The following is a 21,089-nucleotide window of genomic DNA, read 5'->3' as shown; positions in this document are numbered from 1 at the left end:
GGACCTACTTAAAAAAATTGATAAAATGCTAGAATAGCCTTCTTTATTAAGATAAGACTGCCATACCTCGTACAACTTCTGTTATTTGGGTGGCGAAGAGGATCAACTCATGATTTATGTAAATGAACACCTTAAAAAATCTATGCAAATAAGAAACACTCATAATACGTCATTCATAAAGGTTAAAATGATTTGTCGAAGGTATGACGTCGTGGAACTCTAGTGACAGTAAACCATGCATCTGGAAAAACAAACTTCGACTTTCCGTTGCGTTGTTACTTCACTTGGTATCGGATCCCCCCTGTCAAGGTGCTTTGGTTCGTTCCAATCATATTTGATAAGGCATCCCAGGCAGTGGTTCCTCTCTTGCCGTCCGACAGTTACATCATCCGATGAGAGGGTGAACCTGTGCAGGGCAAGCTATTTTGTAAACCGTAACGTTTTCACGACTTTTTCAGTAACGTTGCGCAGTTTGGAGTACAGAGATGAGTGTTTTGCTGGACGTCGTGACGGCTGCCCGTCACTTTGCCGACCTCCCGACATGTCTGGTGGCTACATGCGTGTGTCTGCTGACATATCTGTATCTCCAGCGGCACAGAAACCTACCGCCCGGGCCTAGGGGCTGGCCGCTTGTTGGGAACCTCCCCATCTTAGCTAAGGTGAGCACGACAAACTATTCTCCACCAGCCTCTTTTGTGAGACGAAAAGGCTGAAGTTAAAGCTGAAGCTACGGCACGTCGGCGGCGTCGCTGCGTCCTTAGCTGGATTTGTGTTACTGTTGACTTTATCATGGGAAGATCATGCGAACCGTGCACATACAAATGGCAATAAAACACACAAAGCGTAAAAAGATTCGTTGCTTATCGATGAAATTCATTGAAGTTTTGTCAAATTACCTGGTCGCCGACGTGCCGCGGGTCCAGTAAGATTTAAAAAAAAAACAGGTAAGGGGAGTCAAGGGGCCTAGGAAAAATATTTTGACCTGGGGGGAGGGCCTAGGGGAAAAAATGGCAGGGGGGGGGGCTGGGAAAAAATTATCCCCTTCAGAACCTATTTGTATAAGTATTTAAATGTCTAAAGATGGGCTTGTGATTTTTTTTTCGTAGAATCCGCCAGAGGGGCGCTCGCCCGTCAAATGAGGCCAAATCTCACTTTGGACGGCCTGGACTCTGACACAGGCCAATAAAAAAAGGAGGTTAAATATACATGTATATGTATATTTAACCTCCTTGCACAGGCCGTCCACTTTGACACATTTTGCCGCGAAGTCGGTAAAAAAAAATTGAGAAATGCGCACGGCCATTTTGTGTTTTCCACTGAAGCTGCGGGCGTGGTGGGAAAGATCCCACGCTGGCACTTCTCGGCGTTGAAGTGGACGCATTAAACGTACCTTCCTCAACAATGATTTGCCTCTGAGTATCAAAATGCTACTGCGTCCTAACAAAATCAAAACTGGAGGCTAATTGATTACCGTCAACAGTAGTACAGGGATCTTAGAACAGCAGCCTTGTTTTGATAAGAAGGAAACCTACGGAGTTCTCCTTTACGCATTGTTAGCAGTCCATGGCCGGGGGCTGAGCGTGGCACGTCTCAAAAACATCATACTCACGCCGGGCCACTCTCACAGTGCGGCACGCCCCCCGTAATTCTCTAAGAACATTTTCCGTGTCAAAAAAACTGCCGCCGGTCCTACGGCCGCGAGGAAGATTCACTTGAACAAGGACCACCAATGAAATATGGTGCTCTTAATTACCCCTCATTGTTCCTTTTTTAATAACAGCAATACGGATTTTCGCGGTGCTACAGATTCTACAAGCGGTTTATATAGAGTATATCTTGAACTGGGACGAACTCAGCGAAAGGTTCGCGCCAAACATGAAACGCCTGAATGCTGACAGCATCAGAACGTAACAAAGCACAAAAAAACACATCGCTACTTGAAAAGTTTCCAGAAATCAATACAAATCACGGAAATCACACCCAAATTTAAAAAAAAAGGTGAAATTATGCTCTAAATTAACATTTTAGAGATCAGACACTTCTGCCAATGTAAGTTTTTCATGGACTAAAACTCAGGTAGATGACTTTTGGCCTCTTTCTTATATGAATACCATGTACTGTATGTATTAGATAGCAAGACTTGATTACGATCCTGTGGTCTGAGCTGTTGATTTGATTATATGGATGACATCCGCGCGTGTATCAATTTTCGTCCGTTTCCAAAAAAAGAACTTTTCGGCCATACTGTAAATCGTAAAAAGTAGCTGCAAAATGAGAAAACACATGCTGTAAATTGCACACACAAAAAATACATCGGAAAACGGATACTAATGTCGTAGAATGCCAAAGTAAAGTCAAAGAAATAGTTTTGAAATAACATAAATGAAGAATCTATATTTCGATATACAATATTCTGTGTGTTTAGTTTTGTTCAACCTTTCTGACCACGTAGATTTCATAATAAAGGCAACCTTTTTTTGCCAAACTTTTTTTATTCGCACGCTCGCACCAGTTTTGGGGTCCCCAGAGGATGTCATCCATATAATCAAATCAACATGGCCTAAACTGTTGGTCTGTACCATGACACCCTTTTATATCTCATTTTATTTCCAGTCCACCTTTCTTCCCGCCACTTTCATGAGGCTGTCCAAACAGTATGGTGACGTCATGACAATCTGGAGCGGCCGGGTTCCTAACATCATCCTGACTGGGTACGAGACTATCCGAACCGCCCTGGTCAAGAGAGCTGAAGATTTCTCCAGTCGCAAACTCTATTCATTCTCGGCAGCAGTGCGTGGAGATGGGAGGACAGCTGACGGTAAGTCCTCCAATATAGGCCCATTCGTAGATTCGAGTGCGCATGTGCAGTGTCAAAGGTGAAGGCCCCTGAGACTGAAGATACGTGAGTCTGGTAAAAGGGTACTTCACCCCGACCTATCGAACCACGTGAATCGTATCAGCCATTTCCCGACAAATCGCTTTCTAACTTGCGTTAACGACTACATCTGACCAAACAAACTCGCCAGTGAGATGGTGGAAGGTGTCAGCTTCCAAAAGACGTTTTCAGATTGACAATTTGGGCACTTTGGAAGTGATTGAATCCGCCCGCGATTTAACGTTTAGAGAAAAGTAGTAAATAGATTAAACTAGAAGTTAAATCGCGGGCGGATTCAATCACTTCCAAAGTGCCAAAATTGTCAATCTGAAAACGTATTTTAGAAGCTGACACCTTCCACCATCTCACTGGCGAGTTTGTTTGGTCAGATGTAGTCGTTAACGCATGTTAGAAAGCGATTTGTCGGGAAATGGCTGATACGAATCTGAGTTTCAATGCGATTCGCGTGGCTCGATTGGTCGGGGTGTACTTGAGTGCTCTAAATTTCTGTTTACACGGTCCAAAATCGACATGTTCTAAATTCCTTCATTGCTCAATTGGGAGTGGCTTCAAAGTTGAGCTACTGGTTCCAATTAGTTGCTTGGTAACTGGGAGACCCCGGTTCGAATCCCGGGAAGGTATCCATCGGAAGATGTTACAATAGCATCATTACTGAGATGGGTACCTACTGGCTGTAATGATACAACAAGGTGAACATTATTACTGAAGTCACTTTTCTGTATGACAAGTCACGTGCCTGCTGTAGAAGGTCAGTTGGCCTGAAGAAGCCAAAGGCCATGTAACAGTCATGTTGATTTGATTATACGGTTGACATCTGCGCGCGCATCAATTTTCGTCCGTTTAAAAAAAAAACGTTTTCGGCATACTGTAAATCATATAAAGCAGCTGAAAAATGAGAAAATATATGTTGTAAGTTGCACACACACACACACAAATGTTACGGAAAATAGATGCTATTAAATGTCGTAGAATGCCAAAGTCGATTCCAAAGTCAAAGATGAAGATGTGAAAGAACCAGATTGAAGAATCTATTATTCAGTAAACCATACTCCGTGTGTTTTAACTTAAAAGTTTTGTTAATTCTTCCTGACCAAGTAGATTTCATAATGAAGGCAACTTTATTTGGCAACCTATTTTCTATTCGCACGCTCGCATCATTTTTGGGGTTCCCGAAGGATGTCATCCATATTATCAAATCAATATGGCCTTAAGATATTTTTGTATTCGAGACAAGATGGATTTTTGTAATTGTCATAAAAAAGAATCTTTCACTTTAAGGTGTCATGTTTGCTGCCTACGGACCACACTGGAAACATCAGCGCAAATTCGCCATGATGACTCTCCGGGACTTCGGCGTCGGCAAGCGGAGTTTGGAGGGCAAGGTCAACGAAGAAGCCAACGCGCTGATTCAGGAAGTTCTGTCCCAAAATGGGCAGCCGTTTGATTTCAAAATCATGATGGAAAACTGTATTGGTAACATCATTTGCTCGATCGCCCTTGGGGACCGATCTGAATACGGCGACCCTGATTTTCTGCGACTGATTCACCTGTTGAACTCCGCGGTTAACGCAAAGCCTACAGTCGGTGACGTTCTACCATTGATACACCCCGGGTTTCGACGCCTCCGATTCAGCGGAGCATCAATGGAAGAAAAGACTGTAAAAATGTTTCAGGCTCTCCAAGATTTCTGCGGTGAACAGATAGAGAAGCACAGGCAGACCTTTGACCCAAACGACATCCGGGACTTCATCGACGCCTTTCTCCTCGAGCAGCAGCGGGCTGAGGACGAACAAGCTCGGGAGAACTTCACGGACAAGCAGCTACAGGAGGTGCGTGAAATTGTATTTGCATAATTGCCATCTCATTATATCAAGCATCACTGGCTTAAGCTATCCATATATCAAAAACAAGTTGTATACAAGTTCTAGCCATCCCTTTGTGTTTTGACCACTAGCTGTAGGGCCCCTGGGGACAGGCCTTCCAGCAGGGGAATATTTGCCCCATTATGTCAACTGACAGGTGTTAGGTGCCACATGTTAGAGAGTCTTATCATGCATCATATATAGCGGATTTGTAAACTTTTCTCATGAATTATGCAAATAAAGGGGCCCAAAACCTAACTGTTTCGAGATTTCATAAAGACCTACTGACAGACCAAATATCCACACAATCCACCCAGGCATTCTCGACGTATCGTCACGGTTCACACATACATACACATACACACACACATGCACACACACATACACACACGTACACACTCGGCAAAACATAACCTTCTTGGCGACGAATGAATAGATTATGGATGCATGACTGCGGAAACATGTTTTTTTCGGCTTTTATAAAGTAAAAAATCTGCAGTGGAAACTGAAGAACGTTTTACGCCCCAGGTGCTGATAGACTTGTTCATGGCAGGAACCGAGACCACCGCCACCACCATTGACTGGGTCCTGCTGTACATGATTGTAAACCCAGAAATCCAGGAAAAGGCAGGTCTCTCATTACTTTAAGTCAAGCATAAATAACGTATCATGAATTGTTCAGATAAATTGTGTATTATTGTTTATTTGCTTTAAAGGCGGTTTTGTAAAGATTATGGTGCATTCGTTATTTAGTGACTGTTAATTTGACTTATGTGCCATACAGTTTGTTTTTCTGTTGTTTTCTGTTTGTTATATAAAAAAAACAATAAAAACGTCTATAAAAGACAACATATCATTTGGCTTGAAGTCGTTACTCGAGATCGTGATCATTTTTTTTGTTCATTTCGGCGCATGCGTAATGCACTCAGACAGGTCTCGTCATAGTACTTTTTCTTCGATTTCATCCACCCAACATGGCGGACACGTCACGTGATGTTAAACAACCAATAACAAGTCCAATAACAGCTTATCTGACAACAGGTCCATCAGGAGATAGACTCGGTGCTGGGGCAGAGCCTGCCGTCCTACGCACAGCGGAGCCTGCTGCCCTACACAGCAGCGACCCTAGCGGAAGTCCAGCGAATTAAACCCATCGCACCCCTCAGTATTCCCCACGCAGCATCCAGGGACACCACCCTCAATGGGTACAACATCCCTCAAGAAGCCAGGATTTTTGTAAGATTTAGCAAAATAATGGTTACACTAATATTTCTTCTGCCTATACATTCACAAATCCACCAATTCATCAATTTGTAGATATCAACGCCATTCACCTTTCGAGTGTCTGTTTTTTTTTTGTATATTGATAAAGAATTGAATTGAATGCATTCGTCTTTAGTCTGATGTTCTGTTCGAATCTGTCTCCATCCATGTACGCTTCCTCCATTCCTCCCGTGTATCCATTTCTCTGTGGCTTCATCAATCTACATTTGCATCCATCTATCCGTGTTTATACCCGTCTTTTTTGTCCATCTGTTATTCATTCAATCAGCCATCGGTTCATTCATATAGTCACTCACGTAATGATCCATCCATCCATGTATCTGTTATGTGATGTTTGTTGTTTATTGTTTATTCGCACATATAGAAATATTCAAAGACAAAGATAAACAGGAAAAAACATGCAGGGGGGGGGGCAGAGGCCTTTGTGGCTTTTCGTGGGCCTCCCCTCGAAAGTAGACAATAGGATTTTTAAAATTGCACATAACCGAAACTAAGCAAATTTAACAAAGCAAAATTCAATATTTTACCATAAATCCTGATGAAACAAATGAAAGAAGAATTACAAAATAAATTTTGGGTTGCAAACACAATAAGTGTGATAACGCTATATAATAAGTGTGATTACATGATCAATGTTAAACAGAGTTTACAATTTAATGTGTTACCTGTGTTACAGATCAACCTGTGGTCCGTACACATGGACCCTCAGTTGTTCCCGGAGCCAAACCAGTTCCAACCGGAACGTTTCCTGAATCATGACGGGAACTTCGTCAAACACGAGGCGCTCATCCCGTTTGGCATCGGTGAGTCAGCGCTAGAAATGTGTCTGGAAATGGCAGCCAGTGCTGAATTGCTGCAGGGTTTACAATCACTTAATACGCATGGGCAACAGATACATTAGGAACCGTCGCAAGGGTCAGGGCGGCTGCCATTCGGCTTCCCCGAAGTCAGGTACCCATTCACACCTGGGTGGAGTGAGGAAAATCTTGCAAAGTGCCTTTCCCAAGGGCACAACATCGGGTCATAGCAGTGGTTTCAAACCCGGGGCCTCTCGGTTCTGGGCGAATCACCCTGGAAATCACCCTACCGATTGCGCCACACGACGCCACACGAAATCTTAGTGAATATTAACACTTTGGTATGGACTATGGTAACGTAACATAACCAATTAACGTCCGATTTATTCAAAACGTATTTATCTTAAAACCGCGCGGACAGAGCCAAATTTAAACCCATATGCAGAAATATCAGCTCTTCTAAAAAGCAAATGCATGGTCTGTAAGTTTTTAACGCCGTGCGAGCATGTATTTATACTGAGATATATGACGAAGAATTCTGCTAGGGTAACCCATTATCGTCCACTTCATCTTTTCCCTTCTAGCGCTATGCTTGAAGAACATAGACCAGAAAAAAATGCACAGTAACTGTCCAAAGTAGTCTACAGACAAATGATAGTAAAATCACTATGTCTGTCCCGCCACTTGCTTGACGCGATGGAAGAAAACAGCGTTTATCTGTGAATTTCCCCGACATGCGCGGCACGTGGCGTTTACGTGGTAAACGCATGGCAATCATGCTTTGCCGTGCAAAAATTAGCCTCCGGTGCGGGGTTCGCTAGGTTGTATCAAACCTTCCTAAATCTGGTAAGAGTTTAAAACCTCGAATCACCATGGACAGTCTGAATATCAAAGAAAGGTTTAACGTCAGATACTAGCTATCGTGCAAGTTCCAAAAACATGATGAAGAACGCGGTGTCGAATTACATATGAAATACGTTATGCGTGACGCTTCCGTGCAACTTGTTGTTACTGGTTCAGGGACTTTATTCTGTTATGTCGCTGGACGTAAACCTTTTTAATTGTTTTGTATAATAGAGAGAGATGGCTAAGGATCATACTTATGACGTTCTTTATTGCTCATGAGAACAGGCTTTGGCATAATACACCGCGACATGTGGACATGAGCCAAACCGGACGTAAATAGGTTCTGCACGTAAATAGGTGATGTTACGTTACATGTAAAAAAAAACCGGAAAAAAACTTGGTCGTTTGATCCCAAAATTCTGCATAACGTTACTATCATCTTTGGTGCATTTCTCTTCAAAACAAGCCCGAGAGAATTGAACGAGTAACAAAAGTGAATCTTTGAGTCGCCCAGATTTGTCCAAGGGTATTGTGACATTACATTCTGTTTATACCATCCTTATTTTATCTATTAATCCTTTTTTCTTCTCCAGGCCACAGGGTATGTCTTGGTGAACAGCTGGCCAAGATGGAGCTCTTCATGTTGTTCGTCTCCCTGATGCAGCGTTTCACCTTCCACCTGCCAGAGGGCGCACCTGAGCCTTCCATGGTGGGACGCTTTGAGCCGGCTACTTTTGTCCATTCGCCTTTCCCCTTTGAATTGTGCGCCATTCCACGCGAATAGCTTCAACAGAAATGTTTATGAAATTCAGGCAGTATAAGAGTAAGCCGAGGGTTCGAAAGACTTTTTACGATCAGGTTGCACAGAGCCAAAAGCTAGGTTGCCCATCATTGTTCCAGGTTTCCCCAGCTGCAGTTCCAATGCCCTAATTTCTGCGTATCGCTGTGAAGGGGCATCCTCGTTAACCAGGACCCTTCCGCTCCACGTTACATCGCTCGCAGAAAGGGCCCTGGTAACACGGGATGGCATCCATGGTTATTACGATATCGCCACCAAAACAGCTTCAGCCAATCAGAGGGGTTAAAACCCGTTTGCTTCCTCTCATCGGAAGCAAGCGCGCAAAGAACGCTGGGAAGCTATCAACCAATCAGGTTACGTGTTACTGCTAGCTCATTAATTATTCATGAGCTACAACTGCCGTTTGTGCCAAATAAGGGTTAGCTCATTAAGTATTCATGAGCTACAACTGCCGTTTGTCCCAAATAAGGGTTAGCTCATTAATTATTCATCAGCAAGTCTCGTCGACCTGCAATAACCATGGATGCCATCCCGTGTTACCAGGGCCCTTTCTGCGAGCGATGTAACGTGGAGCGGAAGGGTCCTGGTGAACGAGGATGTGAAGGGGAGACTAAACAGTTACAATAAATGCCAGTAATGCATGTAGCCCTATGGGGAAGTGAAGAAAACAAGGTGTCATTATCTCAGGAATCAAAACATCAGACTACAAAAACTTACCCTCAAATGCTAAACCAGTTATGTCAACTGTCATCAGATGCATTCCTGACAAATTCTATACGGCTAGTTTGTAGATAAACCCCTTCCAATCAGAGCCCTTGGATAGGTCCTACAGGCTTCAAACACCCAGTTGAAGACCATTCCACTATATCATGGGGGTGCCAAAACCCACTGGTAGAGACAGACCATTTACTAAGTATTTTAACTAATTCAGCAAATACAGAGTCTATTCTACCACAGCCACTGCTATACTGCCCAGATTTCACACAAAGATCCCACCGAAAAAGGATTTTGAATGGTTTAAACCCTTGTTTTTACTAGGCGCTAACTGTTGCGTCTCCTACCTAAAAGAAACAGCTATATCTAATGAGCTCGAGGACATGTTACACGTAAACTGTACCTAAATAACCTGGTATCCATCCTATGCAATATTCGGTTATATACAGTGTAATCGCTTCCCCCCGCATATAGACATGCTGATTCTATTATTTGGATGACATCCACGCGCCCATCAATTTGCGTCCTAATCTAACACACAAAAAAGTTTTCGGCCATACTGTAAATCGTACAAAGCAGCCGCAAAATAAACAAAAGGAACTGGCTACTGACAGGACGATCCTGTCAGCAGTGAAAAATCTGCACTGCTGACAATGCAATTATTTCTACTGCTGACAGGATCGTCCTGTCAGCAGTGCATTTTTTTCTACTGCTGACAGGATCGTCCTGTCAGCAATGCAGATTTTTCCACTGCTGACAGTCAGCAGTGCATTTTTTTCTACTGCATACAGGATGATCCTGTCAGCAGTGCAATTTTTTCTACTGCTGACAGGATGATCCTGCCAATAGCCTTAGGCCAAAAAAATATATGCTGTAAATTGCAAAACGGATACTTATGTCGTGGAAGTCAATTTCAAAGTCAAAGAAGAAGATGTGAAAGAACAAAAATGAATTTCGGTATACCATACTCTTCTGTATATTTGGTTTTGTTAATCCTTCCTGACCACGTAAAGAATTGATGTGTTATATGATACAATTTATATTACTCTTAAGTACCGAACTTATGTACCAATGCCTGGTAAAAGATGTATTGTAATTAAGCATATGCTAGACCTCTGTAGTGCTGTAATCGTAATTGGCACGCTAAGGATATTCATAATCTATTTAAAATTGAATTAGTCCTTAGAGGTTGCCATTGATGATTTTCGACCATAATACCATTCTGTCATTTAGTCTAAATACAACAGTCATTCCATTATATGAGATACCAAGATATACATTGTGCAAATCAAACATTACTTGTATATTTAACCAATATGGAAACACTTAATATTCCCTTTATCTTGATTGGCTAGAGCTTCATATTCACTGTACAAGCTATGTAGGTATGGAATGTTGTAAGGTACTTAGGCATCAAAAGTATTAATGATGACAATGGCAATGATGACAATGATCTTCATTTGCACGTTCCTGCCCACATGGGCTAGATACAGTATAGTAGTTTCAATATCACATGAAACGTATTCAGTGTAGAGAATCCTTACATGAAGCGTTCTTAAACAGTCAGATAAACAAAACAACTAAATCTATGCTATATTATATCTATCGATTACACAATAATCAAACTTATAATGTTATGCTATCTTTAAATGTATTGTTTACATGTCTCTTTCCTCCTCTTAAAACAAGTATGTACGAATTCTCAGAGTTTTTGTTGTATAATGTTTTCAGAGGATGTTATTCTATATACGAATAGTTCAAGTTTACTAATTATTCAAATCGTGTATCTAAATTCAGGGCATCAATAAAATAATCACGTATGTCCCTGTATAAAGTACACTCTAATACAAAATGAACTTCATTTTCTTTTTGTAATTAATAGATGAACTAAATTTGGTACAGTTGTAAAGTCATGAAACTCTAGTTTCCACCTGAAACTGTTTAAGTGATTAAAACCATTGCACAAAATGAAATGGTGGAACATTGCTGTCCATCCTGTGATATTACAAATGGATGTAAACCTATATGCATACATTGCACTATCCCCTTTCTTTACATCATTGTGCTACATCCCACATCGTAAAGGATAAACTACAGGCCAGAATAACCATCATGTTTAGATAATTCGATCAATTATATTTAATTTTTATTTGTTTTATTAGTCTTTATTGCATATTCCTGCCCAGATTGGCTAAATGCACAGATGACCACACGTGGTCTATGACAAGCATAAGGCAAAACATGAATTGATAAAATGCTCAATTCTAACATTGAAAACTAACAAACAGACAAACTGTGGACTATGGCTAAACTAATGTTGATCACCTAGTAGTTTCTTCTCTCTTTTTGAAACATTTGGAAACATGACTACATACTTTGTCCATTATATGTTCGTTGTTACATGACATCAGGTATATGAAGTTGTCCTGCTTTGACATTTTTGTACATTTCATGTCTAATTCTATTGTCTTAAACAACGATTGGCGCTCATATTCATATACATGTATATTCAATCAAGAAACGTGTACGCATGGGCAAACCTTCGGCCGACGTACAGCTGTATACTCTTACCGGTTTAACTGCTTATTTTGCCGTTAATTTTTCAGCAGTATAAAAGATTATAATTTTATTTCAAGCTAATAAAATATAACATAATTTGCAACCTAACGCTATATCATAATTGATAAAAAGAGTTATTGAATGGATGCCTTACAAAGCTATAATTTTGCCATTACCAATGATTACTGTATGGTTATCTATAAGTGACCGATCTAGCCTCCGTTGCAGGCTTCCCCACTGTGATTTTTCAACTTTTCTGGGCCAGATTCTTTGGCTGGGGGGACCGTTACAGTCTCCCAAGGTGAAGCAGATACGGGGGCCCAGCAGATACGGTCCCCATGCAGATACAGCCCCCCAGCAAAAGAATCTGGCCGCGATAAGTTGAAAAATCGCTATGGAGAAGCCTGCAACGGAGGCTATAACTGAGAGGTCATTCGGCTTTCAGAGCAGACAATGGTACAAGTCAAGGGTCAATGACCTCAAGGTACTACATCCGTGCTATTTGATCAACGTAGCTCCCACACAATAGCTTCAGTAGCTCAGAAGGAATGTAATAATTTCCGGACTAGTAAACAACATGATAGAGTAGAATCAGATCTGTATAGAATGTCCCTCTTGTTTGATAACACGAATCATATTGCAAGAATCATGAAAAATTAACATTTCATTTTGTTGGTTACGCTCTATATGATAGACTAATAAATAAACAGTTGCACCAACACGAAAATTATGCAGGAGGCGGTATAAAACCATACACATGTACACTACAGACAAAACAGATAGAGAGACAGTAAGTAGACAGATATTATAGATAAAGGGACTGATATACGTTTTTGATTAAAAAGGTGATAGTTTTGTTCGTATCTACGTCGCCTCTTTGTGCGTCAGTATAACGTGACAGCAGAAATATACGTCACAGGGAGATATCATAGAGTCATCTACCGTCATATCATACAGTGGAAACCAGATTTGAAATATGTTGATTTTGGATAGTAGAAAAATATCTGTAGTTGCACCGTCCAGTAACGTTGGCTATCGGTGAACGTGTGGCCTGTTACACATGTATTGTATTGTCAGAGTTTACCTCAAAATTTCTTTCACTGTCTGCTTTTTACAGCTTGCAGACAAAATACAGATGATCTTACGTTATAAAGATTTCCCCTCCTTGCCTCAATGTGCTGTTTGTTAGCGCAATGATATACCAGCATGCAGTTGTATACATGGTAGAAGGGTCATTCACCCTAGATGACGTCAAGGGTTCAACGTCCTTATGGTCAGAAGAGTATATTTTTGACCTTCATTGTACGGGCGTACCCACACACGAAAAGGGGGACTTGGGTCTTCTTATATTTCAGAATTAGCTGCTAATTTCATATTCGTACAATATTGGCATACCATGAGTAGACCATATTAAAGTAGTGTGAATTAGTCATTTTTCGTTATAAAATATTGACTTTGCGTTGAATGCTCATTTTGGGAATTATTACATCGCACCTCTCAAGGGGCCTTGGTACGTTCCAACTGTATCCATTGCGGAGTCCCAGCACAGGGCAGACACCTACTGTTTTGTAAATCGTAACGTTTTCAAGGCTTTTTCTGTAACGTTTATACGCAGTTTGGAGTACAGAGATGAGTGTTTTACTGAACGTCGTGACGGCTGCTCGTCACTTTGCCGACCTCCCGACATGTCTGCTGGCTACATGCGTGTGTCTGCTGGCATATCTGTATCTCCAGCGGCCCAGGAACCTACCGCCCGGACCCAGGGGCTGGCCGATTGTTGGAAACCTCCCCATGTTAGCTATGGTGAGCACGATCGAGTAATGCCACGGTCCCAATTACGCCGGTGCCCGTAGGGGTTGTAGTCCCGGCCGGGCCCCGAAGCCAGAAAACTGTCCCGAGTATATCTCCATGAAAATGGAGATACTGTTTTGGGCATGTCTGTGTGTGTTTCCGGATGTTTGTAGTCAGCATAAGTCAAGAAAGATATTTGGTATGTTGGTCGGTGTTGGGAAGACGAAGGTCAAGCTCGATTTTGGGCCCCTTGGTATGTGACGTTGGTACTGCAGCACAACTTCCTTTTTTGTATCTTATGACCTGAACGTGCTATTGTCTTTATTTTTTGGTGACAGATAGCTTGTAATATAAGGAAGAACTGCTGTAGGTTTAGCCCCCTTAGCGGCTTGCTCTGGAACCGCAGGGGCGTTTTTGTCAAAATCTTCCAAAGAGAATAGCTTAACAAAGGGACGAGGGATTTCCATGATACTAGTATTCAGTATGCAGGTAGCTTAGTCAGAGAAGTGCAAATTATGCAAATTGGGACTTAATTTGCATAGCTAATGATTAAAATCTATATTTACAGTGTTTTCCATTATAGGGCTCATGCATGTTGTGACAGCTTACACCTGTTAGTTCCCAAACTGGGGCAAATAGTCCCCAGGGGCCCGACAGCTAGTGGTCAAACCACAAAGGAATATACAACCAAACCTATAAAGTTGTTTTTGATATGTGGATAGCTTGAGAGATGCTTGATATAATGAAATGGTAATAATGCAAATCAGAATGTAGTTTTGCATAATCAATGGAGAAATTTTATAAACCCACTCCATTCAATGGTAAGACTTTTCAAAAATTCAACATACATAACTGAGAAATAGATGAACATTGATAGATAAAAGTTATGCAAATGAGGGCCTAATTTGCATAATCAATGAGAAAATACTGTAATTTCATATTGGTAGATAACTGGAAGTTTCTACTTGTGGCATTTGGAAGTCAATATGTGAAGGTGAACATGGTTGAATATAAATTATGTAAATGATGGCCTGATTTGCATAATATATATATCATGGAGACATGAGGTCTCCGAACTCTTGTTCTTTGATGTGTTCAGACTCAGAAGATGAACTATTTTGATAGGAAATATTCCGACAGAGTCCGACTGGATTAGTATATTAAGTACTAGACGGTCTTTTTTTCATTTTGATGTTCTGTAATCAAAATGTAACAGAATGCTATCTGATATCTGACATGGATGCATAGCAGTAACCGAACGATTATTTGCCTCCTGATGACGTGAATGGCAATGGTCCAAAGTCCAAAGGACAAGTTGGAAACCGTGTGAGCACTAAACATACATGTATCAATCAATCAACCAACCAACCAATCAATAGATAGATTTTTCGACGCCTTAAGGCTGGAATAGATAATGGAAATTGTGATCGAGTTGAAAATATGGAAGTTTCAACACCATTCATGAAATTCCTCCATTATTCCCTCGGGAATTGATCTTGGGTTACAAATTACTAACTGTTATTTTGTGCACAAGTTTAAACATGTTACATTGTACATACAAATACACGTGTGTGATTCTTTTTTCGATTGAAGGTCCATTTGTGACAGTAATCGACATGATAAACAAAGGAAATCGCTCTTTCCAAACATAAAGTAAAGCTCTTACCAACAGGCTTGCGATCATTCCTTTAATCCTTCTCCATTTGAAATGAGGACCCATCGACCATTCCTCAACAGAGACGGGGGGCGATACCAGCTGCCAGGCACCTTTGACCCGTTGCTGACGTCACACTTTCGTTCGGTCACGTGACGTAGGCTTCGGGTCATTTCAACTTGAGAAGGATCAGAGAACTGATCGAAAGCCTGTTGGCAAGTGATTTACTTTGGGTACGGAAATACCTTGTTGAATTTTTCATCAATTTTTTTTCATTTTATTTTCAGTCTGCCTTTACTCCCGCCACTTTAACGGAGCTGTCCAAACAGTATGGTGACGTCATGACCATCTGGACCGGACGGGTTCCTGCCATCGTCCTTACTGGGTACGAGACTATCCGGACCGCCCTGGTCAAGAGAGCTGAAGATTTCTCCAGTCGCAAAATACCACCATTTGTGGCAGATATACGCGGGGATGGAACTACAAAAGATACAGCTAAAGGTAACTTAACGTCCCATATTGAAGACATCTTATATGTGTACTACTAGTATTGTAGTACTGTACAATATTCCACTTTTCCGTTTATATACACCACCCATTTGTCAGCGTTTTTGGTGCAATTATCCGGCTGGTGCAATCATGCGAAATGCCCATCTGAACCGCACCACCATGGGCGAGGGGGTGTATTGTTAGTCAGAAACACTAACACAAAGAAAACAGACGAAATCATTCAGTTATTAACTTTATTCATTGACCCTTTGCTGAAAATAAAGAAATGACTACGAACCTGTTTTGATTTTGTATTCTTTCATTTTTCCATGCGATCTACCGCATTACATCACACGTAATGTTACATGGGAGGCATTCTGAAACATCGTTATGCCACTGATGGGATAACAGTTTCTGTGTTACATTACGTAGAGTGCAGTTGTCGATTTACGTAAATCATCTACCGCCATGAAACTAGGAATTTAAACTAAAACTTGGTTACTGATTACGGGTGACCCGCCCGGGACCTCCCATACGATTCCTATCAACGTAACTGTCAATGGAGACCGCCTTCTTTTGTTACTCAAAACAGTTTTAAACATATTGGCGGTATTGCGCCTTTACACCGGCAGGTATCCGCTCATTTGTACCGCGTTTGCCGATTTTAGCGCACCTTTTCAGTTAACTTGTCGATGATGTTTGAAAAAAATTGGTGCAGTTATCCGGCATTGGTGACCATGCGCGGTGCAGATATGCGGAGTCACTAACAATGCAGTGAATGGGGACCGGTTTTGGATATTGGGTTTCGGTGCAATTAAATGGAAGGTGCGTTTATCCGAGGTGCAATTAAGTGACTTCGTCCGTATTGCCATTAGCATACATGCGCCACAAAATGTATGGCGATTCACATGGTCGATGTTTTGTTTCACAAATTTTGTGACAACATAAACGTTATAATTTCTATTTACAATCTTAGCCATGTTGAGACTACTACATTGCTGGCAACACTTTTATGTATGACAAGTCAGGTGTCTGCTGTAGTGGGTCAGCTGTCCTGAAGAAGAAAAAGGACAAGTCAGTGACACAGCATTTTTCATTGGAAACAATGTCAATTTGAAAACTGCATTGTTTATTTCAAGGTGTCCTGATGGCAGCCTACGGACCACACTGGAAACATCAGCGCAAATTCGCCATGATGACTCTCCGGGACTTCGGCGTCGGCAAGCGGAGTTTGGAGGGCAAGGTCAACGAAGAAGCCAACGCGCTGGTTCAGGAAGTTCTGTCCCAAAATGGGCAGCCGTTTGATTTAAAAATCACGATGCAAAATGCTGTTTCTAACATCATTTGCTCAATTGTCTTTGGGGACCGATTTGAATACGGCGACCCTGATTTTCTGCGACTGATTCGACTGTTAAACACCACAGTCGAAGCAAAAGCTACAATCGTTGATCGGCTTGCAATTATACTCCCCGCGTTTCGGCACCTCCGATTGACATCAAAGGGAGAAAAGGTGGTGAAAATGTTTCAGACTCTCCAAGATTTCTGCGGTGAACAGATAGAGAAGCACAGGCAGACCTTTGACCCAAACGACATCCGGGACTTCATCGACGCCTTTCTCCTCGAGCAGCAGCGGGCTGAGGACGAACAAGCTCGGGAGAACTTCACAGACAAGCAGTTACAGGAGGTTCGTGAATGAATGAACCCTCATGAATGTTTCTCGTTGATTATGCAAATATGATAATTTGCATAAATAAATCTGTTGATCGTCCTCTCTACAAATAACAAATATGTTCAAAGTATGAAAGTCTTATCTTAGCAAACAAGGCTGTTGTAGTAGTTCTTCATGAATCATGTAAATCAGACCCTGGCTTGCATGTTTTATGTCTAATAATGTCCACCTTAGCTTTCAAATGTCGTAAGAATGAAATTCCGATCATTTACCAAAACGGAATGATGGTATTTTCTCATTAATTTTTTCAATTGATGTCTATTGGAATTTCTCCCAATTACATAATTATGTCACAGATACTTTGCAGTTCCACTGCAGTACCGAAAGATCTTGACCTTCGTATTCCTATCCCCTACACACCTACCAGATATCATGAGGATTCATCCACAGCCTCTCGAGTTATGCTGGCCACATACAAGCACACATAAAACAAGTTCCGCTGCAGTACCATTCTCAATCTTGACCTTCGTCTCACCGACACCTACCCACCTACCAAACACCATGACCATCCATCCACAGCCTCATCAAACACACATGTATCCACAGCAACTGCACCATGGCAAACCCGAAAACATAACCTTCTGACGAAGGTAACAATATGCAGAAGAAACTGGAAAGAACGCTTTACATCCCCAGGTGCTGATAGACTTGTTCATGGCCGGTACCGAGACCACCGCCACCACCATTCGCTGGGCCCTGCTGTACATGATGATCAACCCAGAAATCCAGGAAAAGGCAGGTTTCTGATAACTTGTAGAAACATTAAATCGTAAATTTTGGAATTGTTGAAAGTCAAGTAGTTCATGTTGTTCGAGTACAGGGTCTCGCAGTGGTTGTAGGACAGGACCCAGGTGCTGGAAAGTTCCACGCGTAGACCTCCTTTCCTGTTGATGGTGGGATTGTACATTCCCTCATAAGTGGGGTTCGCCGTCTAGGATGTCTGTGGATTTAAGATTGACCCCGCTGACCCCACTGCTTACAAATCCAACCTGTTGCTCTAGTATCTTGAGGAGCACTTCATGCCTTTAGATATACAGAGGAAAAGTGCAGGCAATGAGAAGGAGAGAAATCAATTGTTCAAAATATTCTTCACTTTCACCCAGCAAACTGGTGGACTGTAGTACGTAACGTTGATGAAGGTTAGACATCCAGGTAGTAAGATACACCAAAAATAGTTACTCAAGCAACTGGATAGAATTTTGAAACAGTCAGACGTTTCAGACAGCATCCGCTGTCTTTCGTCAGTGACTAAGGCTACGTCAAGACATCCTAAATTGTCTTAACATCATTAACATATCTATTCAGAGTTTTGGTATAAATCCTGGTTTTCCAGTCCTATCTTTAGTCACTGACGAAAGACAGTGGATGCTGTCTGAAACGCATGACTGTCTCAAAATTTTATCCAGTTGCTTGAATAACTATTTTTGGCGCTAGAACGTAACGTCCAACACATAATAAAAGCTTATCTGGCAACAGGTTCATCAGGAGATAGACTCGGTGCTGGGGCAGAGCCTGCCGTCCTACGCACAGCAGAACCTCCTGCCCTACACAACAGCGACCCTAGCGGAAGTCCAGCGAATTAAACCCATCGGGCCCCTCAGTGTTCCGCACGCAACATCCAGGGACACTACCCTCAATGGCTACAACATCCCTCAAGGAACCAGGATTTTGGTATGAAAAATTATTCATGTTTTTGATTCCTTCTATCTAAAGATTGATCTGTCTATCAACCCAGCTATTAGTATCCGTCTTTTATCTATTCAATATATCTATCTACATCTGCAATCTGCATCTAACTACTCATGTCTATGTACCCCTTTATCTGTCTGCCCTTGCATCCCTCTATTCCTCCCTCTGTCTCCCTTTATCTCTGGATTCATCAATTCATCCATCCATCTGCATTTTGCACCAGTCTAGTCATGTCTATTCCTGTCTCTTTTCTCACAGTTTTTCTGTCCCTAATTCATTCGTACACTCATTCATGCATTCATTCATTCATTCATTCATTTACTCACTCACTCATCGAGATATCATTCAATTCATATAGTCGAACAGTTATTCATTATTCATCCACATCCATCCATATGTAATGTATATACCTGTGTTACAGGTCAACCTGTGGTCCGTGCACATGGACCCTCAACTGTTCCCGGAGCCGAACCAGTTCCAACCGGAACGTTTCCTGGATCCAGACGGAACCTTCGTCAAACACGAGGCGCTCATCCCGTTTGGCATCGGTGAGCCAACGCGGGAATTTTGTGTCTATCTACCATTACTTTAAGACCATACAACATCCGTGGAATGGACAGTATCCATGTGCGCATTAAGATTGTTTTTAGAAAAAACGAAAGTAAATGGTGAGGAACAGGTAGTCTCCAAAGCAGCAGCGGACTTCGTGGATTGCCTTTTTCGGCAGTTTTCTGATCAGTACCAGTTTTCTGATTGCCTGACTAAATCACGCTAAAAGTAAAACAGCACATCATAAGTCTGTTATGGACGCCTCGTTTTTGCCTTCGGATATTTCGGAGAAGGGTGTTAAAAAGTGAACACAGCAAACTTTTCTGGGCCATTTAACCCCAAATTATGCATACATAAGTATCTTTGGTGCCGCAATGTTCAATGATTGTCCCTTTGGTAGGTACAGAACAGGGAAGAAAAACGAAAAAGTCGTTTGTTGAGCTTGTGACGACATAGGATGGAAACATCACAGTTCTGTTTACCATTATTGTTTACCCTGCTTTCTCCAGGCCACCGGGTATGTCTTGGTGAACAGCTGGCCAAGATGGAGCTCTTCATGTTGTTCGTCTCCCTGATGCAGCGTTTCACCTTCCATCTGCCAGAGGGCGCACCTAAGCCTTCCATGGTGGGAAGTTATGCCGGTGGTACCATCATCAATGTGCCTTTCCCTTTTGAACTGTGCGCCATTCCACGTGGATAGCTTGCACAGAAATGTCAATGAAATACAGATAGGACGAGAAAAACAGTTACAAATCTTGAATAGGAAAACTCATGATTTTCAGAACAGATTCGCTGCATACCCATAACTTTTGAGCAATCATAACTTTGAGAAGCACAAATGGAATTGATCTGTTTTTGATACATTTTTTTATTGCTCTCACGTATCGAAGCTATATACCAATGTATAGTTAAATATGTATTGCAATCCAATAAATGAGATTTATCTGCAACGCTGCCATGATAGTGTCGAGTGCGGCCGTTGTCAATTTCACTTTGGAAAATGGCTGTTCATATTTTTTTCAATCCAAATAGGTCATTAATTATTTAACCAGAGATGTAAAGTCGGAGACTTGTAGTTTCACCTTAATCCGTTTTATTAACAATTTCACTGATCTAAATAATGGGACATTGTTGTACAACCAGTGGAATTACAAATATATGAAAATCCATACTATGGATTTTCATATATTTGTAATTCCACTGGTTATGATACAAATGTATTGCACTATCCCCTTTGTTGCCCATTGCCCATCACCCATCCTAAAGAAGAAAGTGATTCCTAACTTTTGCTACATGTGTTGTGTTACGAGAAACATAATGTATAAAGCCATGAGCTACATTATACACCAACTAACCAACATTCAATCAAACCGTGTGCGACTAAGCAAACCGAGTGTGACTAATTGTTAAAAACGTAAATAAGGTAACAGG

General features: G+C 41.6%; 3 protein-coding genes across 4 annotated transcripts; all 3 read left to right on the top strand.

The window, feature by feature from the left end:
* Positions 1-434: 434 nt before the first annotated feature.
* Positions 435-20,830, top strand: LOC136445619 (cytochrome P450 2D4-like). Of its 2 annotated transcripts, none has more exons than XM_066443737.1 (7): positions 435-659; positions 15,490-15,703; positions 16,831-17,375; positions 18,057-18,155; positions 18,897-19,091; positions 19,531-19,657; positions 20,168-20,830. In XM_066443737.1, the coding sequence occupies exons 1-7, from the start codon at positions 486-488 to the stop codon at positions 20,356-20,358; spliced, it is 1,545 nt and encodes a 514-aa protein (XP_066299834.1). In that variant the 5' UTR covers positions 435-485; the 3' UTR covers positions 20,359-20,830. The 2 variants fall into 2 exon arrangements, with proteins under 2 accessions (XP_066299834.1, XP_066299833.1); XM_066443736.1 differs by lacking the exon at positions 435-659 and adding an exon at positions 13,279-13,560.
* On the top strand, positions 2,638-6,136 carry LOC136446361 (cytochrome P450 2B5-like). The gene is made up of 5 exons (XM_066444703.1): positions 2,638-2,818; positions 4,175-4,725; positions 5,287-5,385; positions 5,800-5,994; positions 6,131-6,136. The coding sequence occupies exons 1-5, from the start codon at positions 2,638-2,640 to the stop codon at positions 6,134-6,136; spliced, it is 1,032 nt and encodes a 343-aa protein (XP_066300800.1).
* LOC136446538 (cytochrome P450 2D1-like) lies at positions 6,724-8,634 on the top strand. The gene is made up of 2 exons (XM_066444939.1): positions 6,724-6,845; positions 8,279-8,634. The coding sequence occupies exons 1-2, from the start codon at positions 6,740-6,742 to the stop codon at positions 8,467-8,469; spliced, it is 297 nt and encodes a 98-aa protein (XP_066301036.1). The 5' UTR covers positions 6,724-6,739; the 3' UTR covers positions 8,470-8,634.
* Positions 20,831-21,089: the final 259 nt, after the last annotated feature.

This window comes from Branchiostoma lanceolatum, chromosome 12, assembly GCF_035083965.1.
Source record: "Branchiostoma lanceolatum isolate klBraLanc5 chromosome 12, klBraLanc5.hap2, whole genome shotgun sequence".
Classification (NCBI taxonomy): Eukaryota; Metazoa; Chordata; class Leptocardii; order Amphioxiformes; family Branchiostomatidae; genus Branchiostoma; species Branchiostoma lanceolatum.
The sequence above is the reverse complement of the archived record's forward strand: the minus strand, read 5'-3'. Positions and strand labels throughout refer to the sequence as shown.